General features: G+C 35.8%; 5 protein-coding genes across 5 annotated transcripts in view; 2 read left to right on the top strand and 3 right to left on the bottom strand.

Annotated features, from left to right (window-relative positions):
- Positions 1–19,911, top strand: part of LOC106155781 (uncharacterized) — a 197,920-nt gene that overhangs the window by 38,960 nt on the left and 139,049 nt on the right. The window lies entirely within an intron of this gene.
- On the bottom strand, positions 4,798–5,847 carry LOC106161535 (uncharacterized). Its single transcript, XM_013538526.2, has 2 exons — positions 5,649–5,847; positions 4,798–5,397 (listed from the first exon to the last, which is right to left on the bottom strand). The coding sequence occupies exons 1-2, from the start codon at positions 5,799–5,801 to the stop codon at positions 4,909–4,911; spliced, it is 642 nt and encodes a 213-aa protein (XP_013393980.1). The 5' UTR covers positions 5,802–5,847; the 3' UTR covers positions 4,798–4,908.
- On the bottom strand, positions 7,182–8,340 carry LOC106161534 (uncharacterized). The gene is made up of 2 exons (XM_013538525.2): positions 8,153–8,340; positions 7,182–7,932 (listed from the first exon to the last, which is right to left on the bottom strand). The coding sequence occupies exons 1-2, from the start codon at positions 8,303–8,305 to the stop codon at positions 7,426–7,428; spliced, it is 660 nt and encodes a 219-aa protein (XP_013393979.2). The 5' UTR covers positions 8,306–8,340; the 3' UTR covers positions 7,182–7,425.
- LOC106161533 (cysteine proteinase 1) lies at positions 8,876–15,119 on the bottom strand. Its single transcript, XM_013538523.2, has 11 exons — positions 14,946–15,119; positions 13,700–13,774; positions 13,352–13,396; positions 12,958–13,071; positions 12,224–12,331; positions 11,864–11,977; positions 11,410–11,514; positions 11,145–11,211; positions 10,560–10,772; positions 10,099–10,231; positions 8,876–9,742 (listed from the first exon to the last, which is right to left on the bottom strand). Exons 2-11 carry the CDS (start codon positions 13,753–13,755, stop codon positions 9,570–9,572), a joined length of 1,128 nt encoding a protein of 375 aa, XP_013393977.2. The 5' UTR covers positions 13,756–13,774; positions 14,946–15,119; the 3' UTR covers positions 8,876–9,569.
- Positions 15,649–19,595, top strand: LOC106161532 (ceramide-1-phosphate transfer protein). The gene is made up of 3 exons (XM_013538521.3): positions 15,649–15,812; positions 16,168–16,309; positions 16,699–19,595. The coding sequence occupies exons 2-3, from the start codon at positions 16,188–16,190 to the stop codon at positions 17,213–17,215; spliced, it is 639 nt and encodes a 212-aa protein (XP_013393975.2). The 5' UTR covers positions 15,649–15,812; positions 16,168–16,187; the 3' UTR covers positions 17,216–19,595.

The following is a 19,911-nucleotide window of genomic DNA, read 5'->3' as shown; positions in this document are numbered from 1 at the left end:
AGGAGGCCGGTAAAAACTTCGATTTGAATTTTGAAATTCAAATCTTTTCATAACAAAACCCAATAAACCAATAAACCGAAGGTAAAATGACGAAAAGTGCTCTGATAAATTTTGTTTAATGTGATCATGCTGGTTCTTTAAAACTGTTGCATAAGGGGGTGTTTGTGTAAATTCTAACCTTTCACGCATTCAACAGACAATTAAATACCATTTTCAAGGTCTTTTAAATTGTTAAATAATTGACTAAATGAACTAACTCATTTTCCTTTCTGTCTTTAAACGTACGCCTCCAGATCTCTCACATTTGAATTTGTGACAAATTTTCGGGAAAAGAGGGAAAAGGTGAAGTAATAATGGCTTTGGGCAAAACTCAACAAGTTCGGAATAAAAGAAGGAATATCATGAAAGATGACAAAAATCCATATCATCTGCTTAAAACGACTTTATTTTGGAGTCTTTTCTGTATAAGATAAGATGGTACGTTGATGAAAACTATTTGTCCAACATTAATTTCATTGAAATTCATTGGGAATTCATAATATCTGAATATTTAGGGGGTGGGGCCCGTTTGCTTACGATTTACATGTATTTGAATATATCAAACCAGTGCGGTAACCGCCGCAACCAAGAAAACTTGCATCATCAGCCAATTCGAGGAACTCGCCCTTGTCGACACCACCATTTTTGTTAGTGTCAATTTGTTCAAATGACAGCCCCAGCTTGGCCGCGGGGACTCTGAAAACATCGAAGAATTGCGTCAGTTCTTGGTTGTCCATTTTCTCGGTGAAATCAGTGTCAAATATATAAAATATTGCTGTTATAAAAATTCTATGTTGCCGACATTTTCTTGGTGTAAGGTATTCTTCTGTATCCCCCGGGTTTAGTTTGACGGACTCAGGATAGTTATTTCCTTCGTTAGACCAGAAATCTTGCCACGCTCCAGTCATGATATCTTCTAGTTCAGATTGTCTCTCGGCGTCTAAGTGGCGTTTTGCTCTCTGGATTACCAAGTCGATGTACTCTTTTCTTTCAAGTGTGTCATCTTGATTAACGTCCAAGTATCGGTAGAAATGAGGCTTGTGACCCTAAAATGAAACGCAGATAAAGGACTAAGAGAAACAACGTGTCTTAAGGTTTGACAACGAACTATAAACATGAACCGACTATGTTCTCGGTCTAAACTCAAAGAAAACTGAAAATATGAAATCTGAAACATAAGTATTGAAAGAAAATAACCATGTAATTTATGCATAAAGTTTCCGACCACAGAAATTTTCTCAAAAATGTATCCATTCGGAAACAACCAGCACTTTTCAAAATTGAAAGTAAAATTGATCAGTGCCCCTTCATTTATCAGTACTTACATGTATAAGCCGTAGAGATCTTTCTTCCACACCTTGGCTGCTACTAACTGATGAGAGAAGGGCAACTCCGATAAGACCCACAATGAAACAAACGACCATGGAACTAGACATTTTGCAAGTCTTTGTGAGGACTTCACTAAACGATTACATATAAGCCTCTGTATAAGCATCTAGCCAATCGACATGAAGGAATATAAAGGTGAACAACGACGCTAGAGATACCTTTTTCAAAATATGACGAAGAAAATTAAATAAATGTTGCTGCATACCCTCACAATGAGCCAACTTGTTTACATGCTGTTTTCTTTACATACAGACTAAAGTGATGGATTTTGCACAATGCAATTATGACGGTTTATTGAAAGCATTACATATATAGGTGCTTGTAAATTCTAACCCTTTACGTGTTCCGCAAAAGAGATGTCATTGCTAAACTCAGAGTTGCTGGACTGAATAGCTGAGTCAGTAAAATGAGAGATGAATAAATAAACAAATAAATATATACATAAATAAATAAAACATCAAATAATTTTGTTAGTTCTTGGTTGCCCATTTTCCTAAGTGACTATTGACTGCGTTTATTATCTCTTGAGTTTTATTATGAGTTCACTCAACAAGTTAGGAATGAAAGATAGCAAAAATCCATATCATCTGCTTAAAACAACTTTATTTTGAAGTTTTGTCTGTATAAGATAAGATGGAACGTTGATGAAAACTATTTCAATGAAATTCATTTGGAATTAATAATATCTGGATATTTAGGGGAGTGGGGTCCGTTCGCTGACGATTTATATATATTAACGTATATCAAACCGGGAAGGTATCGATGACTCAGCTACCGCCGCAACCAAGAAAACTTGCATCATCAGCCAAATGGAGGAACTCACCCTTGTCAATACCGCCATTTTTGTTAGTGTCAATTTGTTCAAACGACAGACCAAGCTTGGCCGCGAAAACATCAAAGAATTGCGTCAGTTCTTGGTTGTCCATTTTCTCGTTGAAATCAGTGTCAAATATATTAAATATTGCTCTTATGAAAATTCTATGTTGTCTTCGTTTTCTAGGCGTAAGATTATCTGCTGTATCCCCCGGGTTTAGTTTGACCGACTCAGGATAGTTATTTCCTTCGTTGGACCAGAAATCCAGCCAAGCTTCATTCATGATATCGTCTAGTTCAGATTGTCTCTCGGTGTCTAAGTGGCGTTTTGCTCTCTGGATTATCAACTCGATGTACTCTCGTCTTTCCAGTATGTCATTTTGATCAACGTCCAGGTACCTGACAAAATGGCCCCCGTGGCCCTATGAGGAAGATCAGGTAAATGACTTAGAGAATCAATTAGTATTCAGGTTGGACAATTTTACTTGTTAAAGCTTTGTATAAATGCATTAATTTCTCCATAAAACTCCTTTGTTTGCCTGAACACACTTTGAACAAAGCACAGTTTAGTACATTTCCAATACTTAACATATATAATACATGATTTTTCACAGAATCTTTCCACAAAAAATGTTGTATAACTGTAACTTACACGCCCAAACGATCCATTTCCTAATTCATATTACCCGTAAGTCGGTGGAATACGCAACTGGCCGTTTGATGTGTAGAAAGCACGGTCACTGAATTTTCCACAATTTCCCGATGCAAATCAGCCAACATTTTACAAATTAACATATTGAGAAAACAACCAGTGAAGGGATGTGCCTCTTACGTACCTCACCAGTCTTTATAAACGTCGACGATTTATCTTTGGCATCGTGAGCGCCAGGTTTGTAACCCAGTGTTAAGTTACAGTCCACACTGAGGAGTGCAACAAAGGCGAACCACACTAGCGAACCGATCATGCTGCAACTTGAGGTAATGAACTGGCCACGCTGTCTATTGGTATATATCGAACTATTTCACAAAATGTCACGGGAATCGCGGAAGCAAACCACCAGCCTATCAACGGAATTGACAAAAAGTGCCAACATCTCTCCAACATTTTATTGCCATTGCCCATCAAGAAAGTTCTTAAGAAGGGTAAGTTTTACCTAAAACGCTTACAACAAAAATATAATACCTATCGAAACATAATGATATAAATTATTGCTGCCTGCATAAAGCAACGCTCGACAAAACTAGACACACGTTTTGTTTCCGAAACATTGGCACTGATATCCGGTCTTTTATTATCCGTATTGTATTCAGGTTCGAAGAGCAATTACACACACACACACACACACACACACACAGATTTAAAAATGGACCGTTTTCATATCTCATCATGGAGAGGTGACATAAAAACTTCTTTATCGGTGGTATGGTCACCTGTGATACTGCCAGCATAGGAAATGTTATACCGGTATACCAGTAAATGTGGTTTGCTGTGGAAAACATAACACAAAACTGTCCCCTAAGAGTGCATTCCCATAGATTTTAGATCGATCTATCCCCGTGGGGAGTCTCACTAGGTTACTGTCAGGTAATCCGGCTTAAATGTCCGTCCCGCCTACTACAAGCTGTAAGGGGGTAATTAACTTTCGTGCCCGCTCTGCTGACAGCTATTTAGCGTGAACCCCAAGGGAGTTAGGTCGATCTAGTTGGGAATGGGGTCTTAGTTATCTCTTGTAATTTAGCAGAAAAATCGATCCCTCGACGAACGACCATATGTCTCAATAAAGTTTTGCTAAATAGTGTGCCTTTTATGCTGCACGAAATTCTATGACATTCATATACTTGTTTTAGTCAGGTGGCAATGGATTTATGAGACGTCATATATGCAACAGTGAAACTAATGCATTTTTGCGATCATAATAACAGATTTACACGCCTCTTCCTTGTTTCCAAAAATAAATAAATAAATAAATAAAAATAAAAACCGCATAATCACCAGCTTTTCTGTATTCAGCATCACCATCTTACGGAGTTTTGTTAGTATCATATTAACTTTTTTTTATTTTCATTTAAGTTTTATTTTATGGAATTTTCACCGCGGTGAAAATTATTTCTACCATCTGGTTGCATTCCGCTTGAGGCGCTGTGAAGAGTGATAGATTCATTGTGAAGGCAACCTTACTAAGCTACTTATGAAAAATAGTCTGCTCTGATAAATGGTAATTTGTAGTGATATATCTCTGTCACTCCGTTTTCGGTTCAATAATTTAGTCCGACAATGTTTATTTTGTGCCCCTTGACGCGCTCATCACTTTTAGGCATACGGCCCCTTTTCGCTTTCAGGCAAATAATAATAATAATAGTAATAATAAAAAGAAAGGTGCTCCATTGATTCAAAACTACTCTTACTCAGCAAAGCATTTTATAAAGAGGAGGCCGGTAAAAAAACTCTGATTTGAAATTTAAAATTCAAATCTTTTGATAAAAATCCACTAAACCAACAAAAGAACGGGAAAAAACGAGGAACGGGTGAACTGCACAGAAAGAAATGACAGAAAATCTTTTTTATCCATAGACTTTATTTTGAAGTGATTTCTGTAGAAGTTAAGATAGATCAGCAAGTTTACAAAACCTTCTATAGCATGTTCCTTTGTTGATCGATAACGATACTTAAAGAACGCCGCCACGCCTGCCGCACCCCAGAAAACTGGCATAATCCGCCAGTTCAAGAAACTCGCTCTTGTCAATCCCGCCGTTTTGGTTTGTGTCAATGTGGTCAAAGGACAGACCAAGTTCAGCCACTGGGACTTGGAAAACTTCAAAGAAACGCACCAGCTCTTGGTTGTCCAACTTCTCGTCTGCGTCAGAGTCAAAAATAACGAAAAGCGCTCTGATGAAAATTCTATGTTGTCGACGTTTTCTAGGTGTAAGGTGTTCTTCTGTATCGCCCGGGTTTAGTTTGACCGACTCAGGAAAGCTATTTCCTTCGTTGGACAAGAAATCCAACCAAGCTTCATTCATGATATCGTCTAGTTCAGATTGTCTCTCGGCGTCTAAGTGGAGTTTTGCTCTCTGGATTACAAAGTCGATGTACTCTTTTCTTTCCAGTATGCCATCTTGATTAACGTCCAGGTATCGGTAAAAATGGCGTTTGTCACCCTGAAAAGAAAACCAGTCAAAAGACCTACGGAAATAGTAAATCACTGTTCCCTTGGAATAATGGTAGGCCTACCCTTCACGTGGAATATCAGAATAAACAGGAAAAAAACTGTTAATGTCTATTGCTTACAAAAGATGAAGTAAAGGGGTTTAGGTGAGTTGATACCTTTTTTTTTTTTCAATCCGACTAGAACATCACTTTTTAAATTTGCATATTGGCGGAACTACAACTGAAGAGATGATTCTCTCACCTTATCATCCTTTGTGAACTGCGCAGACCTTTCTTCCACATTTTGAGCTCCAAGATTGTTCCTGACTGTTGAAAAACAGCCGACTCTGATGACTTCAACAAAAACTAACACGACTAGAAATCTCATCATGTAGCAGGGTTCAGTGAACAACATGAGCTGATGAACCAGTCACATATCATGTTGGGATATATATAGGCCAATCTCACAGATAATCACGGGATTCGCGGAAGCCAGCCACCAGCATTACGACCACATACTATAGACCCCATTCCCAGAGATTAGATCGATCCAACTAGCTCGACCTAACTCCCTGGGGGTTCACACTAAATAGCTGTCAGCCGAGCGGGTACGAAAGTTAATTACCCCCTTACAGCTTGTAGTAGGCGGGACGGACATTTAAGCCGGATTATCTGACAGTAATCTAGATCGATCTAAAGTCTATGGGAATACGCCCATAAACACTTCGTAGCTTTGAAATTAAATATTTATTATTGTTAAATATTGTTTTTTGAAAATGCTGTGATGCGTTTGTCCTGCTGTAAAACTCTCCTTCGTGGTCTTCTCGCGTACCTCTTTAAAAGGATTAAATGCAGATCGTCAAGAAAGGCTTACAGTAACCCCACCGTAGGATCCCTTTTTACCTAAAACACCTACAACATAATTTATTATGGTTTCCAAAATAATGATATCAATAATTAATTAGTGCCTGCATAAAGTTGGACACAACTAGACACTTGTTTTGTAACAGAAACATTTGTACCGAAGATCGTTTTTTTTTTCATGTGTAATATGCCTGGATTTTGACAGAAATATTTAGATTTACGAAATGGTGGCCCTTTATAAAGTCCTACATCTTGCAAATAGCTTTTGCTTTTTCTTTTAAATATTTAAAGACTGGCTCACCATGTATGATAGAATTTCACATCAAGGCTTCTCAGGATTCAAAATTTGGCACTTATTATTTCAAACTATCAACCTAAAAGACTTAAGTTGTGCGTAGGGAACGACAAGATACGCGTAACTGTTTATCTAGAGAAAAAATCATTTTATTACTGACCAAAACCAAAATCAAAGCATTTATCTGGATTCGTGCGTGACAGAATCATTTCAATGACTTTTCGTTATATACGTGTTGATAGACTGGCTTCCCATACCTAGATCGTTCTAACAGGATCAGTCTATCTCCACGGGGTTTCTCGCTAAATTGCTTTCAGCTTAAGTGGCTTAGATGTCTGGGACGCCTACTAAAGCTGCTAAATGATAGCTAATTGCCCCCTATTAGCTTCAGTAGGCGTGACAGACATCTAAGCCGCTTAAGTTAATTGCAATTAATCGAGAATCCCCTTGGAGATAGTTCGATCCAAAGTTAGTGCGATAGGGTCTGGGAATGGTCTCATACACACGCCTGCGTCTCCATGAAAATAATTTACGTGTAGATAATAATGTGCTACTCCCACACACCCCTAGTAGACAGCAAGTTAAGTTGAGTACAAGATTGCCATTGAGATTTTATGTTACATGGACAGTCTGTGGTTAGAGAGTGCTGGTTGCCTTATTTCTGAATAAATGATACCGTGATAACCTGTTGTTGAAAAATAGCTGACTTTGATAGTAGTAATTAGTAGAAATTAATGTCAGTAATAGTGAATTGAACCACCTAGCTGGCGAAGCATCCAATATCTCGTCATTTTATAACCTCATAGTTTGGATATTTTAATTTCAAATGTTGAAAATATCTTTCTCGTTTTTTTCAGAGATACAAACTTTGCAAATGTACTTATTTTCTATGTTTACACGTTGAAAGCCCGGATTGCTTCCAACACCCCAGAAAACTTGCATAATCCGCCAATTCAAGAAACTCGCTCTTGTCAATCGCGCCGTTTTGGTTTGTGTCAATGTGGTCAAAGGACAGACCAAGTTTAGCCGCCGGTACTTGGAAAACTTCAAAGAAACGCACCAGCTCTTGGTTGTCCAACTTCTCGTCTGCGCCAGAGTCAAAAATAGAGAAAAGGGCTCTTATGAAAATTCTATGTTGCCGACGTTTTCTAGGTGTAAGGTGTTCTTCTGTATCGCCCGGGTTTAGTTTGACCGACTCAGGATAGTTATCTCCTTCGTTGGACAAGAAATCCAACCAAGCTTCATTCATGATATCGTCTAGTTCAGATTGTCTCTCGGCGTCTAAGTGGCGTTTTGCTCTCTGGATTACCAAGTCGATATACTCTCTTCTTTCCAGTATGCCATTTTGATTAACGTCAAGGTATCGGTAAAAATGGCGTTTGTCACCCTGACAAGAAAACCAACCAAAGAACTATTGAATCAACGTTCGCTTGGAGTAATGGTAGCCTTCACGTAGGATATCAAAATAAATAGGCAAATACTGCATACAAAAGATGTAGTAAATGGATTTGGGTGTGTTGATATCTTTTTTTTTTTTATTCCACAGGGGCACCACTTTCTTAATTCCTGTATTGGTGGAACTACAACTGAAGAGATGTTTCTCTCACCTTATCATCCTTTGTGAACTGCGCAGACCTTTCTTCCACATTTTGAGCTCCAAGATTGTTCCTGACTGTTGAAAAACAGCCGACTCTGGTGACTCCAACAAAAACTAACACGACTAGAAATCTCATCATGTAGCAGGGCTCAGTTAACAACATGAGCTTATATTAAGAACCAGTCACACATCATTTTGGAATATATACCTCCGGTAGGTCTATTTCAATACTAGTCAAGGGATTAGGGCTTACGCAATCTCATTTTGCGTTTGTTTGTGATCTGACCCGCATCGTCTTTTGGTTGTCTTAATTTCAGCTGTTGAAAATATCTTTCTCAATTTTTTCAAAGATATAAATATTAGAAATGCGCTTATTTTTTATGTGTACGTGGACCCCTCTAACACTAAAAAAACTTGCGCACAATCCCCCAAACCGAGAAACACGAAGAACCCAACAAAGAAACACAACTAAGAGACTAGACATGCTGCTGGAGCTTCAAAACCTTCATTTAATGGTCGTATTTTCTTCATGAATATATAAGCTTATGTAACCAATAGTCACGAGCGAACATAAAGGTAAACATCAAAGGCATCCACTCGTTTGAAGAGGTTTTTGCAAAAGCTGGCGAACACATCTAAAAATATTGTTCAAAGAAGACGGAGATTGCGCCGACTACCGCCATAAATACTCTCCGTGTGCTAGCTGGTGTAAAGAAGCACAAAATTTAGTGAGTTTAAATTAGATAAAGCTTTATTCAGCCAATTAATATATATCAAATATACAATAATATGGAAATAAATTGTTCTGAAAAGGCGTCGTTGTGCTTAAAACTTAAGAAGTAGTTTATTGTAGCATCACTGGTGCTATTTTTCAGGGCATATAGTCATTAACAGGACACCAAGTACTGGGCATTATCCCAAAAAGCATTTTTCTCTCAAAAAATAAATAAAATCAATAAATTTAGCACCATATTCTTTATTTTAACTATAATGTTTCTGGTTATCCGATATAATTGTCTCAGATTGGTCATGTATTTTGTTGTCAGAAATGTTTACCCTTGCTATGGAACTATTTCAGTTGTAATCAAATCATAGCACTGCAGTGCAGATATTCACTAACACTTCTGTATTACTGTCAGTATTAGTATTTCAATGTTGATCTGGGGGGGAGGGGGGGGGCACAGTGATCTCCCCACTCCCTCTGCACACACAAACATTCAAAAAAAGAAAAGAAAGAAAGAAAAAACAAGAAAATTTTGCATCTCTGATCAGCACATCATGGTTAAATAGTTTTTGTCACTTATCAATTAAAAAATATTTATAAAATGAGCAAAAATCTTTTTTTTAACATTGTCCCTTTCACCCCCCCCCCCCCAAAAAAAAAAAAAAATCCTGGATCCCCTGCTTTTTGTATCACAATATGCAAATCATTCAAGTACTGCTGTCGTAACTTGTGTGTTCACTCCGCATTTTCCTTTTCCGCGAAGAATTCTAAAATATCCTTTCTCTCCCCATTTTGGTCCCCAGGAGTTTTTCACAAGCCAGTAATCCTCTGTCTCAAACCAGCCCTTGTGAGTGCCAAATCCAACCAGCAACACCGCTGAAATAAAATAAAGATCATTAATCAAGGGATATCTTTACCACTTCTTAAACAAGGCCCCTAAATGTATGGTTCAAGTATTCCCTTTTAAAACTACATGTTACTGTTTGACAGGGATGAGACATGAGACTGTGTATTAATCATCCCAGCACTTTGGTGACAAAAGTCAGGAATCAAGTTTTTCCGCCATCAGTGTCTCTGTTCATCTGTGAATCCTTGCATCTGTTTGGCAGTGATTTCTGCCATCTCCTCTTAGGCCATTAGATTCTATCAAATACATCAGGTACGGGCATGTATGAAAATCTGAAAATGAAGAAGCCTACATTGGCTCCGGAACTGCATAAGACTGGACTTACCATGATCAAGATTTTCAGGACTACAGAAAATAGGATTAAAGACTCCGGAGTGGTAGAACTGCAGCATTTCTGCATTCAGGGCTATGGAAAGAGGTCCCACTGACATCAAGGCTTCAGCTATGATAGTTTCATTCTGGAATGAAAGATACGAGAAGTGTTTACTTCACTGAAAAAAAAAAAATTAGTAGACCTGTAAAATCAATCATACAAATAATTTATCTTTATATTTGAAGTAAAGAAAACACCCGATTCTAAAATACCCCCGCTTCCTGAGAATATATATTCATTATACCATGACTGGTGCTTCGAACGATAGGATAATTGCACTTGTATTTCGCATACAGGCTTGCCTGTATTTTTATACACTTTGGTGCCTTCATACTATTGTTGAAAGCGCCAATCGCAAACAGTAGACGACTCATGTTGTAACTAGTATTTATATGTATTGACTTCATTATTACCTCGGGTATCGCCTTCCAGTCAGTCACCTTCAGACCTGGTACAAACTTTGCTGGATTATACTTGTGGCCACAACTGACAGTCATGTTACAGAACCATACAGGGGGGCCACAGAGGGTGTTGTTATACCCTGGGGGTGGACACACCTCACATGTCCCCGGGGCTCCACCCCCTCCGGCACAGTATGGGTAAGATTCCTCTGACTCTATGCCACCCTGAATGTAAAACCCATACTTGAACGTGTCTGGCATTATCTGTATTTGTCACACCCAGCACAATATCACATCTAACACATTCAAACCTGATATGTTTGTGTATTGGGGCATTTTGTGTAACAGAACTTTTGGTCACACCAAGTGAAGTGCAATTATAAAAGTACAGAAATTCAAGTAAGTGGTTTGCCGCAATTAAATAAAAACCTTCAACAGCAAAAATTACAATTAAATAAATAAATAAATATAGTCTGTGCTTTGAGGAATATTACATATTCTATATTAACTTTCAAATTGTTCACCCTCTTATCTGCGTGGTTTTCTAAAATAAAAACATTAGTGAATGTTTTAAAAGTAAAACTCTGTAAAACCTACAGCTTTCTTGATGTACTGATAGGCAAGATATGGCCAGCCACCAAACACTCCGCAGTCTCCATGTCCTCTGAACATGACAATAAAACACAAGTCAGTAATTTAAAACACTGAAGACAATTCAAAATTTAAAAATATATCAAACAGGAGAGATTAAATCTAGAAGAACAGACTGGATCAAAGAATTACAGTTAGTACTTACAAAATTGAAAACATAAAGGACAGGAGCAAGGAATCATAGCAGAGAAGAATGATACGAGGTACTTACAATACTGAGTCCCCAGTTCCGTCACAGTCCACTACTTGCTCCACAGAGAGACTGGTCAGAGGCTTGCCCTTCATGGCCCACTGACCTTCTAGATTTTCAATGGTGCTGAAATATCGTAATTCACTTTATATTGTGCTAAATAAAATAACAATGCATTATCCATTGATGTATAAATAGCAACAAATAGAAATTTGTCTAACCTTTAATTGTCTAACCTTTTATTATTTTATAAATAATAATAAAAATAATTATAATAATAAATCGAATTCAACCTTTAGGTTGCTTTGATTTTAAATAAGTCATTATTATTATTATTATCATCATATATTATCACATATAAAGGTTTGGTTAATTCACTCAAACAACAAATCTGCTAAAGTGATCCCTAGTAGATAACTGGTTGTAAATACACTGTATTATTGATAATAATAATAATAATAATATGACAGGTTACCTGAAAGCCCAGCAGGTGCCCGCTGCCCCCTGGTCTTTGACAGGAGTGACCACTCCCTGCGTTGTCCAGTTAAACTGCACTGGTAGTGTATCTCTCACAGCCCTGGTTAAATATCTGGAAAAAGAATATAACAGGATAAAATACGATACGATAACATACAATATGATATGATAGGAGAAGATGAGAGAGAGAGAGAGAGAGAGAGAGAGAGAGAGAGAGAGAGAGAGAGAGAGAGAGAGAGAGAGAGAGAGAGATCATCACGACTTGATTAACACGAGACTTTCTTTGACGATAATTGTAGACATAGTGTTAAGAAGAGAGTGCAAGCCAAGTAATGGCCAGACCACAGACAGCTCCTACCTTTCTCTGTGGAATTTTGGTGCAGTTCTTTTTGGCATGAGAACAGTTTTGCGGAATTCTTTTTCTGATATGTCGGCAAAGTGATTATCAATAAACTTAGTTCTTCCTCTGGGAAAAAATAGAAAAAAAAAGATGAAAATAAATTCACTGTTATTTTGAAGATGATATGATTTGCTTTCAGTTACTTAACATTTTCTTTAATAGTACATGAAGTAACGAGATTATTAATTCCTAAAAAAAAAAAAAAAAAAAAAAAAAAAAAAATTCCAAGTACCTGTCTAAAACAAATTGTTAAAGGGATAATAACTCTTCGTTTCGGCCAAAAAAATGAATTTTCCTGGAGTAAACAACAATTTTCCCATACTTACCAATGGTTAATGAATCCATTTTTACATTCAAAGTTAGTCCCTGGTTTTTTTCTAAAAAGTTTGGTTTTTTGTTAAAATCTCTTAAGAGATTTTAACAGAGTATAGCCATCAATGGAGGTCACGTTGTCTAAAGACAAGCTCAGATATCAGAATAATAGCTATAACTGCCATTTTTGTGGTAAAACAGAATATATTATATTTCTGTGAGTTATTCACAATGTTTTTATTGTGAAATATAGATCTCATACGAAGAGTTATTATCCCTTTAACTTATTTCATTTGAACATAATTAGTTAAAAATAATTGAATACCTGAATATCAAAGAACTAGAAATAATTTTTTAAAAATCCAACAAAAATGACCTACTTGTACTCTTCATTTAACTGTAAAATCTTCCCGAGATTTTCCAGATATATCTTAAATCTGGACTCCTCTTCCACATTAGACAAGTACGACTTTCCATGTTTTGCTTTCCACTCACTGAAAAATGATAATTAACATCATAAAAATATTAAAGAATTTTTTCACCATGGGATCTTGTGTAAGACATATTTGTTGGACAAAAATTCCGCCTTGGTTCCATTTTGCTGCGCTTGTTATTTTACTATGCTGTTCTATCTGTAATCACTTTGCAAACTTTAAATTTAAAAATTCACGTTGATTAATTACATCTTCAAGCTCAACTTAAAAAAATTTCACTCGCAAACTGACCAGGAACAGGACTACATTTGAACCCCTGGTTAGTAAATCATTTACTTACTTGAACCGCTGTCTACCTGTGACCCTATCAATTTTGTACTGGGAGCTGAAATAACAGAAGATTTCATAAGATTACATATATATATATATATTTAGTTAACTCTTCCATCCCCTCCATTTCTTGTTGCCATGTTTAATCTTTAAAACAATTTCACCATCCCTGTACCTCTCAGAATTAAGGAAAGCAAACCACACGAAACAACATAGAAATTTACTTCAACTCCATCATAAAAAAAATTAGGCCCAACTAACTCCATCACAAAAATTTAGATCAACTCCGTCAGAAAACTTTAATCAAATCCACTGTGAAAATTTCTCATATAATTTCAAGAAAATAAAGAGATTATACCTGGAGCTCACAGCTAATACAGCTGTCAGACCGAGTGCAAGCAGCACCTTCTCCATGTCTTCAGCTAGGAAGCACCTGTAAAGATGTACATATATGACAACGTACAAAGTGTGTTGACCTATAACGACCTTAGAACTGGTTCAGGTGTTTGATCAGCAGCCAACATAAATGGATAAAATTAACAATAGGTCAAATCTGGTCTGCTTGTAACAGTCTAATTTGATTCAAAATTTTAAGCATCTAATGCATCATAATTATATCTGCTTTTCATTTGCAGCATTGCCTAAACAAGTGTACCATGTACATAATACAAGGTCCTAATTTTTTTTTTTTTTTTTTTTTTGGGGGGGGGGGGGGGGGCAAAGAACTGATGTGATCTTGGTGCGTACATGTACACAGTTGTGACATGTTTGTCAGTGTAAACATGACAAATCATAACAGCTTATTTGTACTTGCTACATACATACCCTGTCACATGATGGAAGAACAGATATGAACTTTGGACAATGTTATTCTAATCTATACAACTAAATTGGTGATGTATTATTTATTAATGACTGAGGCACCTGAAAATGGCTGCTTGCCCTTTAGGACCAGTGATTAAGTGACTTTTAAAGTCACTTTATCAAAACTGTCAAAACTGTTGAACTTGCATTCTAGGCTGACCATTGCTTTTAGCCAGCACTACAAGCCAGCACTGTACCAATGCTATCAGTTCTATTGCATACACTTTGAAAATACATTGTATCAATTTATATTACCCATATTGCAAGCATCTGTGGCCCATAATTCTGTTACTTTGAACAGTTCACTTGAATATTACTCTGGTTGGGAAATTCTGGGGAGCATCAAAATTTAAACAGTGTTCATGTTACTTGTCATGTAACAAATTTCATGTACCTAAGGCACTATTTAGCGGGTGAAAATGAAATGGGGCAACTTTTGACTCATTTCTGAAATTGGTAACGGAAAAAGATAACAGACACAGCAGACTGGGTGAAAACTTCTGTGGGTCCTCCCAGGAATATGTAGTTTTATTTCTCACGTCTGGACATGGTGTCATTAAAACTTGAATAACTTTTAGTTTTATAACAATAACATGTTACATACTGAAGGCCTACATGTTCCATGAACACCAGTTTAAGTCTCAGACTCTGTTACCACCCGAATTTCGCAAAATATTACTAAAAATGCAAGTTTTATGTTTAAAATATAAAACTTGATATCAAAAAAATTGTTAACCAACCTTGGTCCCAACTTCTGAGGTTGAAGTGCAAGTCAACTTTCCCTCAGATGACACAAACAAAGCTATACTTAAACGCAAGTAAATTTTTAATCTTAACTGACTGCGTAAAATAAACTTTAAATCTGATTTTTTTTTTCAAATTTTTTAATAGCATACTTTTCAAAATTAGTAATATGCAGCAAAAATATGAACCACATTTCATTTTAATTATCAGAAAATTCATGTAATTCTATATGGATATAGGAAAAAAATATACGCGCGTTATACATGTCGCTTCACCCTGAGTATACATCAACTGATTTTGTTGCTGTTGGGTGACTACAGCATATTTATTTCTCAACAAAAGTGAATCTTATATCGGCTGTTATATGAAAAAGACTGGTTGAATGTCAGAGACAGCATAACTGTTAAATAAAAAGTAGCATGAAAAAAAAAGGAAAAAAGACACGGAAAGTTAAGAGATTTAATTTAATCTAAAAAGAAGAAAAATAGAAAAAAAAAAAAAAAAGAAAAGAAAAGAAAACATGAACATGTAATTTTACACATACTGAAAAGTACTGAAAGAGTGCAACCTCCGCCAAGAATAATTAATTATATCTGATAATGACTAGTAATCTTTAATTATAATTAATGTAACCACACTGTTGCTATATAAGCTCAAAATCGATGGCGGGACGACATAGTTGGAGTCCGTGGCCCGTGTTGGTCCTATCCATCAGCGATGATGCTGAATGCACTGTATATCTGGGAAATGGGCCAAAGAAGAAATGATAATTAATATTTTGGCGATTATGCATTAATTAATTATCTAATTACTTTTTTCAGGATAGGTCACAAATGGATCAAGGAAGAAATGACTAGATTTTGGTAATGACCAATAATTTTAAATTTTAATTAATTTTAAGCTCCAAATCGATGTCGAGCCGACAAATATGCTAGCGCTAAATGGGAACAATGAAAATACAGTACAAGAGTTTATACTAGTATATAGACTCTCAGGGTGCAAAAGTGTTGCTTAACCGCACGTAAAAAGCCAACAATATTGTATAATATTAATTGTTGATTAACCTGAAAGATAATATTGAGTAAAAAAATTCTTAGTCCATCACCTAAGTTCGTCATATTCTGCAGTAATGTTGTCTTATTTTATTTTTAAATTAAATATGAATTATGAAAATGAAAATTCATTTTGCATCTTTACGCGCGCCTTATGCAACCTTAGGGTCAATCAAAATAGTAAACATGTCGGAGCACAAGAAGGACTTTGACTTAGAAGTTGTACTGGAAGCCCTCAAATCTTGTAAACAGGACGATGACACAATATCTCTTAAGTCATACCTTACAGCATACCACGAGCTCTGCAGGTAGGTCTTAAAGTTAAAAGAAGTTAAATTTTTGTGACAGATTTATGTCACCGGTAGTATGACTTTCCGCCTGCGCGTTCTGGTGTTAGTGTCACGTTGACACATCACAAATCACGGGACGGCTAATTAAACCGCAACAAAACGTAAATAATTAACACAAAAGGCGAATAAACATGCGATTAGTAGATGAAACAGATCTAATCGGTTAAATATTTTAAACGAATTTAAACAGGAAATTTATAAAGTTTATTGATCTCGACCTTTACATACAGTTATAATACCCAGGTGCAAACACTGGTTAAATATACAACTCGGGCTACAAACACGTACCACTTCCCGACATTATATGTAGAAGACACATATATTTATTTATATTTTATTACTTTCAGGTTTTTCAAGCTGATTGGCAGAATATTTGCATTTGTGGCACATGATCTACAAGACAAGATCGAGATATTAGAGCATCATATGTCTCTGAATCCAGAGCCATACAGTTCTGTACAAACTATGATACAATATGAAGTGGAGAACAACATCACAAAGGTCAAGGTCAGGGGTCAACGACCTTCTGGGTCAAGGACACTGTTGAGGCTTCACAGAGCATTAGAATTCATCATTAAGTTTATGAAACGCCTTGCAGAGTCGGACGAGGATGAGAAAACTTCCCATATAGCCTCCGAGGTTTATAGAGAAACCTTGGCAAATTATCATCCATGGCTGGTCCAAAAGATGGCGGTATTTGTGATGTACACGTTGCCGAGTCACAAAGATTTGATCGAAATGATGTGCAAGCATGAGTACAAAGAGGTGTTGAGACTACTTAGCGAAGTCACCGAAGAAGCTGAACCAATATATGACGTAGTACAAGAAATATACAAAGAAAATGACCTGCTACAACTGCCATGAAAGCCTGTTAGATTCAAAAACATGGATTTATAAATTTTTCTCATAATAGCTGAATATTTTTTGCAGGATTATTGTTTAAGCCTGATAAGTTAACTATAGCAGATTTGTGATAAGCTGTCTAATAATATATACTGTAGTTGGTGAAATTGATGATAAACTTATGAAGCATTTTGTAAGAATTTTTAATTTATAACTTGGTTAATTAAATGGACCACTACGTAGGTGTTATTTTTTGCTGGAAAAGAAGAAAAACGTGTAAGGACAACAAGCAATGAGTTTTTCCAATGCCATGTACAATTTTCTTAGCGCACAAACCCAAACAGTTCTCTGTGCATTTTGATTTTTAGATTTTTTTAAATTCTATTTCGTATTGCTCCTGTGGCTCAAAAGAGGTTGGGTGATTTATGAGATGGGTATGCGCCTGGTTATTCAAAAGAGAAATTGGATGATTTAAGACCCCCCCCCCCCCAACACACACACACACACACACACACTATTCACGGCATTGTTCACAGCTAAAGTTTAATTTTTTATGTGGTTGTAGAAATCATGGTTGAATGTTTGTTAATCCAAACAGCTCAAGAATACTAGATTATTAAAAAAGGATAATATAATGTACAGAAAATCTGCATTCAAGACTGAATGCAAAGCCAATTCAAATATATATTTTCTGTAACTTTATTTACACTTCAATCATATTATATTGAAGTTGGTTTGCCTTTTATTAGTATGTTCATGATAATACAAATGTATTTTTTACACACTGTCAGCTAGATTAGTGTATTTTGATAAGATATATAATATGGCCAGTATGTAAGGCCTTAAGAGTGACTGTTTTTAAGTGATGATAATCATTTGGTTGCATTAGATATAAAAAAAATCCAAGTTCCACTTACCCTGAAGTTAGGTTGATCTTCCTTTGTGACCCCTCTGATATTAAGTTGAGCTCCCCAAAGCTAACATGTTACTGCATGTTTCTATCTCTACAAAATTAGTTGAACTAGATGGGTTACGGGTATGGTGGATTGGGAATGCAGGAGAAAAAAAGAGAATAATATGCCATCAGCCATGATCTTTACTTATTATAATCAATAAGCCATAGTGATGTACCCGGATGGATGGACATATCTTTAATGAAGACAAGCCTTAAGATGACATGGTGTCTTATATGACTTTTAAATAGTTTTTGATAACTGCTGATTTTTTTTGGACAGAGTTGCTTTAGTAAAAGCCTGCACATGTTCAGTACCTTTGAAACTTTTTGAAAAATATCTTCAGAAGTATTATTTCATGTCTTTGGTTTACTTATTTTTGTTTTTCATCCAAGACAAACTGGTGTATTTTAGAAAAATAAAATAGGGGGAATGGTGAATGTGCTCAGGAATAAAGATTATAATTGGGTTAATTACTACAGTGAATTAAGATCACTGTACGATATGCGCACATGTATATATATCTTTTTGTACCAGGCTGAGGCACACTTTTAATGGCCAGGGATAGCAATATACTAGTATATATATATTTATACACACATTGAATTGTATTTATATAGAGACATTTTTTTAGAGATCAGGTTTAGAGAAGGTACATATAGATCACATTATCTGCTCAATTCTCTTAGCACAGCTGTATGTGATGGTATGGGAGGACCCTCCCCCTTCCTCCCCATTTGATAATAATTATATAGTACCCTTAGTTTGGAGATCTCTCATTTTAAGAAACCCATGATGTAGATTCACATGATATTAGCATTCCAATTATGGCTGATGTAAAGTGACTATCAGAGATGTTTTTGATACAAAGTATTTATGTGATAATTAGGTATTATTTAACTGATATGATGGGGTAATTCTTGTTTTTGTTATGCAGATGTTTTGATTTCACTTATTACGTGTATTGTTGAGTAAATTCCCCCTTTAATAAGCATATATGTAAAATGGGCCTTTTATGTTTTATATTTTCCCCTTGAACATAGATATTATCAGTCTGTCAGTTTTAATAGAAAAAGACTTAGACACTGATACTCTACTGTACATTAATATTGTGGTTTTTATTATGTCTTGACAATCTGCTGATTTTTTCCCAGGAAGTGCAATTTACATATATGATGATGCATGTTATTATCAAAATTTATTTTGATAATTTTTTGTACCTTTTCTTTAGTTATAGGAATATTAAATGATACTTAGAACATCTTTTTCACAATACAGTATAAAATCAGAAAGATAAAGACAGCTTTTGCTCAGAAGAAACTGAATTAAGGGGAGTAAAAACACATTCAGACAACATCACTTTTTTGTGTTCTTTCACTATTTGAAATTGAAAAATTATTGCTTTTGTACAGTAGATGCATGTTGAATAAACAACACTACTTTATCAAGCTGCTTGGAGTTAAAATGTTCACATAAATCTCTTGATCTAGATGATCTAGAAAAAGTTTTAAAATGTAGTCTTTTGTGGCATTCAACTCCCAGCCCCTATGCAAATAGCTTTTTGAATAACTAAAATTAAGTAATCCTAATTATTGTTAAATTTTATGAAAACAAAATTGTTGCAGTTTTAATTCTTTTTTTCTATTTCAAAAACAAAAAGGGGTGCCACTTGGGGCGTATAATGTGACCATAAACGGGATATTATTACACACAGAATGGTGAAATATTGCTTCTACTTCAGCTTTAAAAATCATTCGTACAACA

Source organism: Lingula anatina, chromosome 9 (genome assembly GCF_051362555.1).
Source record: "Lingula anatina isolate TDL-2025a chromosome 9, LinAna3.0, whole genome shotgun sequence".
NCBI classification, from domain to species: domain Eukaryota; kingdom Metazoa; phylum Brachiopoda; class Lingulata; order Lingulida; family Lingulidae; genus Lingula; species Lingula anatina.
This window is presented reverse-complemented; position numbering and strand designations above follow the sequence as displayed.